This window comes from Vicia villosa, linkage group LG2, assembly GCF_029867415.1.
Source record: "Vicia villosa cultivar HV-30 ecotype Madison, WI linkage group LG2, Vvil1.0, whole genome shotgun sequence".
Lineage (NCBI taxonomy): Eukaryota > Viridiplantae > Streptophyta > Magnoliopsida > Fabales > Fabaceae > Vicia > Vicia villosa.
In genome coordinates, this window is record NC_081181.1 from 59,079,959 (window position 1) to 59,090,147 (window position 10,189).

The following is a 10,189-nucleotide window of genomic DNA, read 5'->3' on the forward strand; positions in this document are numbered from 1 at the left end:
TTGTTGAATGCAATTTGGCATATTATATTTGATGTAACATTTTTCCCTCAAATATTAATGAAATATCTTAGTTAAAAATTTATAAACTTTCTTCTTTCTAGATTTTTGGTTGTTTAGTAGTAAGTGAGGACTTCCCTTTTGTGATGTTAAAACTGTCGAGAGTATTTGGTGATCTCTACTCTGATTCCAGGATGTTTTTATCTTGTTTCCGATAATATTATTGACTAACGTCACCTTAACTCTTTCAATTATACAAATAGATTGTAAATGAATTTTATGATCATAGATTTAACCATAGACTCTTTGAGCAATCCAATCTGAAGGATGATGTACATTCTTTCCCTTGTGCATGTGTAAATTTTCTAAAATCAACATGATAGATTTGGCTAGTTTAAAGAAGTATAAGTTCTTTAGTTATGAACCTAAATGAAATATTTTTGTTTTGTTTTTTAATATCATGTGAAATAAACTAGCTAATATTTTTGGTGAAATCCTATAAAGACATACCACTAGATTCTCATGCATATCGATTTTTTATTTCTTATTCAAAATTTTTATGATTTAAATTCAAATAATAGTTATTGAATAAAACAAAATTTTGGTAAAATTCTTAAATGATACAAAATAAACGTCAGTAATCTCATTTTTTAAACAACATTTTCTTACCTTAGATTACTATTACTATCTACTTTTTCTATTATAATTCGTATTGTCATTTTCACACATATTTTAAAAAAAATAATTATTGTATGAAATAGAGAAATTATGAATATTTTTGCTAAATTGTCCTTCATTAATAGAAAAAATAGTGTTAGATATTCATTAAAATTGTAAAACTACTTATAATTTAAGGCACTGTTTGGTAAAACTAGTTGATAGCTGATAAGCTAGCTGGTAGTCAGTAGCTGATGATTGATAGTTGGTAGCAGGTAGTAGGTAGCTAATAGCTGATGACTTATAACTGATAAGCTAATTTGAGTGTTTGATAAATTAGATGTTACATTAGTTGATAAATGCATAATGACCTAAAAGAAAATTCAAAATAAAAAAATTAGTGGTCTTATTTATTAAATTAGTTTTTATTCAATAAAAAATAAACGTATTAATAATCACATGCAAAACATTTTAAATATCATAAATTTAAACATAACACAAAAAAATATATATTAAACATATAAATTTTGTAATAATATTGTAAGTTTGAAGTCAATTACATTACTAGTTTTTAATAATAATAAAATTACCAAAGAACAAAATGGAAGAATGGTTGTATTGTGAATTTGTTCGGTAGAAATAATGACTAATATTTCTTATTCCGTCAATTAAAGTACAATTATTTTAATTTAAATCACAATAAAATATAAAGGGTAAAAATGAGTTTTTAATAAAATACTGAAGGTACAAATGGAAGAAAAAATAACAAGATAAAAGTTAAAAGCTACTTCAATTATCTTATGAGAAAAAGCCAAAAACTAGTAAAAAAAAGCTACAAGCTACAAGCTAAATGACAGTTATCAAACAGAGCTTTTTTATTGATACGAACTGAAAAGCTAAAAGCTAAAAGCTACTTTTTGTGTGTTTCTAAACAGACTCTAACACAATTTTTTTTCTCCAAAGCGACTTATAATAAAAAACGAAGGGAGTATCAAGATAGCTGATTTAATTTAGTCAACTTTCAAGAGTACTTCCAATTTGAAAATGCTTGAATTATATCTATGTAGTAAGATGAAAATCATTCATTCAGGTGTTTATTGATCCAAATAATCGACAATTTTGGAATCATTTTGGAATGATTTTTATTTTAGGGTTTGATTTAAAGCATTGAAAACACTATTTAATGCACTTCACTTAATTTTAAGATATGTGGAAAATCTAATTTAGAGGTGACTCAATAACAAAAAAATTATAAAAGGTAATATATATAGATTGATACACATAGAAATTCGACCGAAGTTCGACCGAGGTTGAACCGGGTAATAATTAAACATACATAAAAATTACATATTATTAATATTTAAAATAATTTCATTGACAATTTTGATTTTTATTGTAATTAATGTAGTTTTCAATATTTTTAATTTGTTTACTTCATTATTCTAAGTTTATAAACCGATGCAAAAATCTATCATATAAGAAAATTGAATGTTATTAATTTGTTTTTATTATGATAATATTAGGAAGGATAAACTTGGAATTAGATTAATCTACACAAAAGCATAATGTACTGTTGGTTGGAGAAGGAAGCAGTATTTGCCTATTTGGGTAGCTCATCCGTCTCTATTTCTCGACATAAACTCTCCATACTATGGGATCCTATCACATTGCCTGTGGATTTCTATTGAATTTTATCTACCAGTATGTTATAAATGACCAGCGACTGTAAAGGTGTATTTGGAAAGAATATGAACATTTACCGTTGTATGCTTAAATTACAATTCAGTTGTCTGGAAATGATAATCATCTGTCACTGATGCATCATAATATTTTGTTTTCTAGAAATGATAATTATTCATGAGTACTGTGTCATTGTGCAGGCATTAGAATATTCAAAAGATGATTTGAAGTTGGTGACTTAGGCGCAATTAGCACAAGATCAAATCTGCTTTCTTTGTGGTGATGTTAAACTAAATGTTTCTGTATTCATGTCCATAAAACGTGAAATGTGCAGCTTCTTTTGTTGAAAGAGGTGTTTTGTCTCAGCCCAGCAAATGTATGATATATATATATATATATGCTGTAGTTATGTTTGTTAATATTTACAAGCTTTTTGTCTTTTTTTAGAGGATAAGGGTTTTGTTGATGATTTTTTTTCCAGTGTATCATTTTCCTCCTGTTCCCACAAGAGTGTCATATAGTTAAAGCTCTCCCATTGTGTCATAAATGAATGAATTCCCGTGATGATCTTCTCTCTCTCTCTCTCTCTCTCTCTCTCTCTAGCTCTCTCTCAAGCTATACTTCATTGGAACAACATTTACATGGTATTTCTCTCTTCTATGAATTGGATACACAATTGAAAAAACAACTGAAAGTTATTCCACAAAAGCTTTTTTTGGACTCGGTCTAAAGTTATTACGGTAGTTAATTTTATGAATTTTAAACAAGAAGTGGATTGATTAGGTAATGAGTTTGTAGAGATATTTTGGAAAAATGAAGGAAAATATTATGTTTAATCCCCTGATGTTTAGTAGGCCTCAATGACTGAACATTCTGTGAAGATTATGTTTTTTTTTTTACCCAAACAAACTTAACTTCTTTCATTAATTAAAATAGTTTCAATACAACGAGGTATACAACTAACGGAACTACGTCGAGGCCAAGAATTGGCCGCCTTTGTTAAACAATGGGCAACCATATTCGCTTGACGCTTAACAAACTCTACCTTAAAGTTTGGAGAATAAAGTAACAACAACTTAATAGAACGAATAATAAAGCTGAACTCGGACCCTCCTAAGGAATTTGAATGGATAGCTTGCACCACTTGTTGAGAATCGCTTGAGAAAACAACATGATCAAGATGGAGAGATAAAGCTCCTTGGATAGCTTCCTTCAAAGCCAAAGCCTCCGCTTCTAAAGTAGAAGAAGAACCCACATCCCAAGCGACACCCGCAGTAATAAAGTTCCCCAAATCATCCCGAATGCACCAACCTCTATTAGTAGTCCCACAATTACGATTAAAACCCGCATCGACATTGCACTTAAACCAACCCGGAGGGGGTGGAAGCCATTGATGAGTGTGAAGGGGGGTCGTTTCACTATCTTGAGAATTTTGAGCCAACCACCACTCTTGCCACTTATGGAAGGCTAACCACCCAAGCCTCGATGCCTCCTCCTTTTCATTGTTCCAAATGTACTCATTCCTATTGTGCCATAAAGTCTCTATCATCATAGCAAAACGCCCAGCAACCTTCCTATCCTCCTTACTACACAAAATAAGAATGAGTGATCTAATATCGTTAGAAAGATGAAGAAGAGGTGCAACAGTGTCATACAAACCTGCTTCCTTCCAACAAGAGTTAGTTTTCGAACACCCGAAAAAAACGTGCCAATCATCCTCCTGAGCCACCCCACAAAACTGAAAATAAGAGGACAAGGGACATGATGATGACTTAGGCGAACCCGAGAGGGCAAACATCCTGAGCAAATACGCCAAAGAAGATGTTTCACTCGAGGAGGAGCAAGAATTGACCACAACCCATTTCAATGAACATCGTTAGGCTCCCGATCATGAAGCTTATACCTATTTTTCCAAGCCCGGTACCCTGATCGAACACTATATTCACCATCCTTTTCATCCATCCAAACCAGACGATCAACAGTAACATCCTCAATGAGCGGAACATGAATAATAGCTTTCGTTCCTACACAATCAAACAGCTCTCGAATCAACCTCAGATTCCATTGTTTAGCATTAGATAACAACAAATCTTTTACAACCAAATTATAAGTACCTTGTTGCTGAGGCCCATTTACACAACCCACGGCTCTCCCCCGAATCCAAGGTTCCTGCATAACCTTTATCTGACTGCCATCCCCTATACTCCACCTACAACCGAGCATAAGAGCTTCTCTGGCTTTCCAAATACTCCTCCATACAAAACTAGGATTATAACCAAGATTAGCTTCAAAGAAGGATGTTTTAGGGAAATACCTTGCTTTGAAAACTCTGGAAACTAACGCTTGCGGGTGATTCATGATAAACCATCCTTGTTTTGCAATCATCGCCATATTGAAAGCTCTGAAATCTCTGAAACCAAGACCCCCTTCCTTCTTAGACCAGGTTAACTTGTCCCACGCCATCCACCGAATACGCTGTGAAGATTATGTTTAATTCCCTGATGAAGGAAATTTTGTAAAGATATTAGTGGCATGCATCGTTAGTCGATAGAGGAATTGGTAAGACAAACATTCTATGATTTGAATTAATTAACCTTAAAAATAATAATGTGCATGGAACAATCCATTTAAAATAAATAGATGAATTTAAAATTATAAAATTTTAAAATGCAAACTAAATTTTAAAATTCTATTTTTGCAAAAAATATAAAAATAATATTTGTACACGGGACATGAAATTATTGATTAAATATTGATTATTAAATATTTTTTTAATTAATTATACATTTAACTATTATTTTTTCACGGGTAAACAAATGCATTGTAGCAGAACCCCTTAGTTTATTTATAATAGTTTATAATTCAAGCTGACAAACATACTTGTATCAATGAGTTATATAAACACTAATCTTATATGATACAAAATCAATGTGGGACTTATTGAGAAACAAAACTAACACCTCCAGCCTTTGTTTATTTTCTATCACTTTGGGATTATAACAGAACTTTGGAATTATCATAACTTGTGCTAAGAAGTGCAACCTTTTTCACAAAGCTGAGCATTTATTTTAGAGGATGTACAAGACAGGATTGATGGTGTATGAGTAACTGGGTGGAAGCCTGGTTCCATTACATTTTATGTGTTGGGGAAGATGTTGGGGATACTGGGGATTATGATGAAATTCAGTATGAAAATTCCAAGTGGTCTAAAGATGCTCTTGAATTGTGGAAACGAATGAACAAAAACGGTTGGCCTGTGGATTTTATTTTGTATAATAAAGTGTTGAATATGTGTGCAAATGTTGGATTAGTTGAAGAAGCTGAAACTTTGTTCAATGATATGAAATAGTCTGAGCAATGCAAGCCTGATAGTTAGAGTTACACGGCTATGTTAAGAATATATGGGAGTGAAGGATATATAGATAAGTCAATGAAATTGTTTAAAGAGATGTGTAAATTTAGCATTGAACTCAATGTGATGGGTGCACTTGTTTGATTCAGTGAGTTAACCTAGAATTAGTTGTCTTTATTCAATTGGTTGTAGATGAGCAAACTAGTTTTGAGACTGTCAAAGAAGATTTTAATGGTATCATGAGTAATGTTGTGGTTGGTTCTTCATGCTATAAAGTTGTTTGTTATCCTGCATTTATTTTTATTTTAAGACAAGCAGAAGAGTATTATCAAGGTCCAGGATGTTAGATTTCTTATTGATGATTGGGTTAGTTTTAAGATAATCCAATTAGATGAAAAAGAAACAATGGTGCTTGTGTTAATTATGTTTCTCATTAAGTCCCACATTGATTTTGTAACAAATAATATTAGTGTTTATATATCTCATTGATACAAGCTTCATTGTTAATTCAGAAACTAGTAACAAACCCGTGCGAACGCACAGGTTCTGATACGGGACGGGCATTTATTTAGATATATATTGTTTAATAAAAAATGTCTGATTATCCGTGAAAAAATAATAATTGAATGTATAATTAATAAAAAAAATATTTTGATCAATAACTTCATGTCCCGTTAATAATTAATATTTTGATCAATAATTTCACGTCCCGTTTTAGATGTACATTTATTTTTGTTTTTTGAATATTATATGTACATTTTTTAAATAATTTTTTTAATTAAAATTAATAATCATTATTTTAGAAATAAATAATCAACATTAAGTAACTTCATGTCCCGTTAAAAAAAAGTTTTGATCAGTAACTTCATGTCCGGTTAATAATCAATATTTTGATCAATAACTTTATGTCTCGTTTCAGATGTACATTTTTTTAATATTACATATATATTTTTTAATATAATTTTTTTAATTAAAATCAATAATCATTATTTGGGAAATAAATAAGGCAACTCACATTCAACAACAACATCAGAGAATAAATTTTTACTTTAATCAATATATAAAGCAAGACTATTTATTCCAACAAAAATAGAATGTTAATTAATGTATGAAGCAACAAATTAAAATATGTATTTTTGTAACCATCTTCAAATTAGTAGTAAAATATTTAATTTAAACCATGTTTACTTATTTTATAAAATTAAGCACATTATTAATGATATTAAAATAATTAAATAATATTTAAACAGATTTTTAAAATATTTAAAAACATGTTAAAATATTCTAACACATTTTTTAAGTAATTCTCAATTTAAATGTTTTTAAATATTTCAAAGGTTCTCAAATAATATATGACATAATAATCATTTAAAAAGTAATATTCAATAAATTGTTTAATAATTATCTCATATTTAAATTGTTCAATAAATTGTATTTAAATATTGTTTTTTGTTTGAAAAATTTTTATAAAAAATTTCGAATTGACATTCCTTTAAGTAAAAATAACAGAAAAAATTTTAAATAAACACAAATAAGAATTTTTTTCACAAATAAAATAATTAAACAAATAATAATGTTTTAAATAAATTTACATTACATTAATATAATCTATAAATGTATTTAAATATGCAATAAATAATGTTACCATTTTTTTCCTTGGATATAGTTGAAATATCGATAGTTATGAGTATTCATTGATGATGAGATCTGCAACATTACACCCTCATACTGATCTCCTAAATTAAACAGCAACACTATAAGAAAATATGGAAGAGACAAATCAATTGCATTTATAAGGAAACAATGAGATTATGTCTTCCACAATTCTGAATTATAGGGCTCTTTATCCAAGTGCTCCACTTCTTATAGCAGGGGTTTCTATGTCTTCCACAATTCTGAATTATAGGGCTCTTTATCCAAGTGCTCCACTTCTTGTAGCAGGGGTTTCTCGTTACGGTAACGTACGACATGACTTACATTATAACCGAGCTAAATTATAAAATAAAGTGAATGTCATACTGTTTCATATAACCGCGTCATTGAGAGCTTATAAAAATAAATTGAAAATAGCTTATGGACATAATTTGTTTGTAAAATCTCATCCGAAAAGTTATGATTTGGTGCAGGTATTTGAAGAGTGGGCCTGGGAATCTTGAAAAAGATGTAGAAAGGAGATTTAGTGAGCAGAGAAGACATTGAGAATGCTGTGCTGGGAGGACCATAAATATATAGCCATTTTGCTATCTACTTTCAAATATACAATGGCTTAATTCCTTGTTGAAAATAGATAATCAATTCATATGTTAAATCATTAATTTTAATGTCAAATTTGATTCTAATGAAAGGACTACAGAAATTGTTTTATGATGTGAAATTTTCATGGCTTTGTAGATACTTTGTTTGGTGCTGAATTTTAAGATTAGTGAAGAGTTTCTATGGAGCAAAATATAAATAACAATTTCTTAAAAATTACAAAAGACTTGTATATATTACTTATTGTGGGACCCAACAACTGTTCATGATGAGAACAACATAGCCCTCTTGTTGAATCACAACATCCAAATCGGACAACAAACAATATAACACCACTGCCCTTCTTTCAGTTTGTGTTCATGTGTAAAGTTGAAAATAAAAGATCAGATGTAAAGAAGAGTAAAAAATATATACTATTTCATGAGACCCATAAATACAAAAGCATTCCACAAACTATGCAACAACATTAATGGCAAGAGGTTTCTAGACCGTAAAAATACAGAAACCATCACCATGCCAAGAAATACAAGGGGTAGCATCCTAATACTACACTCCACACAAATGCAATCGAGCTAACTAATACTACACTCCACACAGGCATGTACCTCATTAAAGTTGTGAGAAGGAAACCACGAAAGACAATCTCCTCCCATATTAGGGCACAAACTGAAACTACCTGCATATAGGACCATTGCCACAGGGTCTCATGGTAGAATTGATTGGTCTACACTCGAGACTGTAACTGGAGCATTTGAAGAACAGGAAATAAATTTAGGTTCATTTGTGACAGATGATTGATGACGGGGAACATGAGGCAGCCTAAACCGACATCAAACTGCCAGTTCCTTTTGAGTTCAAATCTGAACCAGTCAGTTGGGAGTGGTTTAAACCTTGCAAGACAACGGTGAAGTATAGCTATCCCAACCACACCTTCGGCAACATCCGTCAAGAGACTTTACAATGCTTGTCCTCTGTATGAAAGAGTTTCCTTCCAAATTCAAGAACAGAATCATCCTACATCCATTATATAGATATGTCCGATATGCTCCGCAATCAGCCTCCACTCTCAGATTACAACCATAACTAAATTCAAACCAAAGTCAAATGTCAGAGTAGTATTACACATATCTATTACATGTTGAATTTTGTCAGCAACATCTTCTATAAGATCTGCAAATAAATCTCTTTATTGGAAATTATTCTGTGTTTCAATCATTTTCACTCCCTCTTTTTATTTGAAGTTATTGGTTATTTCCCCATTTTCACTCCTTGTATATGCTAGAACAACAATAGTAGAAATCAATATCTTTATTTTGTTTCTGCTAACATCTTAGCATGATACACACCCTCACTATATTTCGAGCCATTACCACCATTGTTCTGTTTTAACCCCGCGCAATTAACATACCACAGTAGGCCGAACCTAGTCATGACATCCTTTACTTCACAATAAAATGCACAACATAACTCTAAACCTAGTCATGGCATCCTTCTTTTTTATACTTTCCAGATTTCCTCTAAAATCATCATCAATCACCATGTAACACATATTGTTGTGTCAATATTCTATATATTAACATTATTTAGTAAAATCAATGCTATAGATATTACCTTCATGTGAAAAGCAACTATTTGTTGTAGAAGTTCCATGAGATCATCAATTGGGGCCTCTTTAATCTTTCAATGCAAAATTAGAAAGCAATCACTTATAAGAATAATAGTGAACTAAATTTGCAGTAACTAATATTACTAAAAAAGTACATAAAAATACTGCAGTGAGGGCATGTAAATTAGCTAGATGCCTAACCTGTTGTTTTGCATATTCTTCTGCAATTTCTCCAGCCCGTCAAACATGACAACCGCTTTGTTTAGCGCATTTGCTTGTTGAAAGCAAGACCAAATAAAATTTCAGCAGCACATAATTAATCATACCTCCCAAAAGTTCTGCCACAACACCAGTAAGAATGCCACCAACCATATCAACAACAATAATGTCTGAAGTAGAAGAAAAATTAGCCATTGAAATTATAAGGGACAATGTATCCACCCCCCAAGAACTTGAATCAATTATTATTAATTCTACAGCAGACACACACATACCCCTTAATAGAACACCAGAACCTAATCATCACCAAAGTAGTCATGTTAACAAATATTCCACATGTTAGCGAAACTCGCATCCAATTCAGATCAAGTACAATAACCAAGGACAATTCTTTAACATCACTCATTCCATAACCGTACCACAAT

The 10,189-nt window shown here is 30.9% G+C and overlaps 1 protein-coding gene and 1 pseudogene across 1 annotated transcript; both read right to left on the reverse strand.

Moving 5' to 3' along the window:
- Positions 1-840: 840 nt before the first annotated feature.
- LOC131649124 (uncharacterized) lies at positions 841-4,132 on the reverse strand. Its single transcript, XM_058918867.1, has 2 exons — positions 3,299-4,132; positions 841-969 (listed from the first exon to the last, which is right to left on the reverse strand). The coding sequence occupies exons 1-2, from the start codon at positions 4,130-4,132 to the stop codon at positions 841-843; spliced, it is 963 nt and encodes a 320-aa protein (XP_058774850.1).
- A 4,220-nt stretch (positions 4,133-8,352) lies between these two features.
- Positions 8,353-9,315, reverse strand: LOC131649125 (uncharacterized; annotated as a pseudogene).
- Between the last annotated feature and the right edge of the window lie 874 nt (positions 9,316-10,189).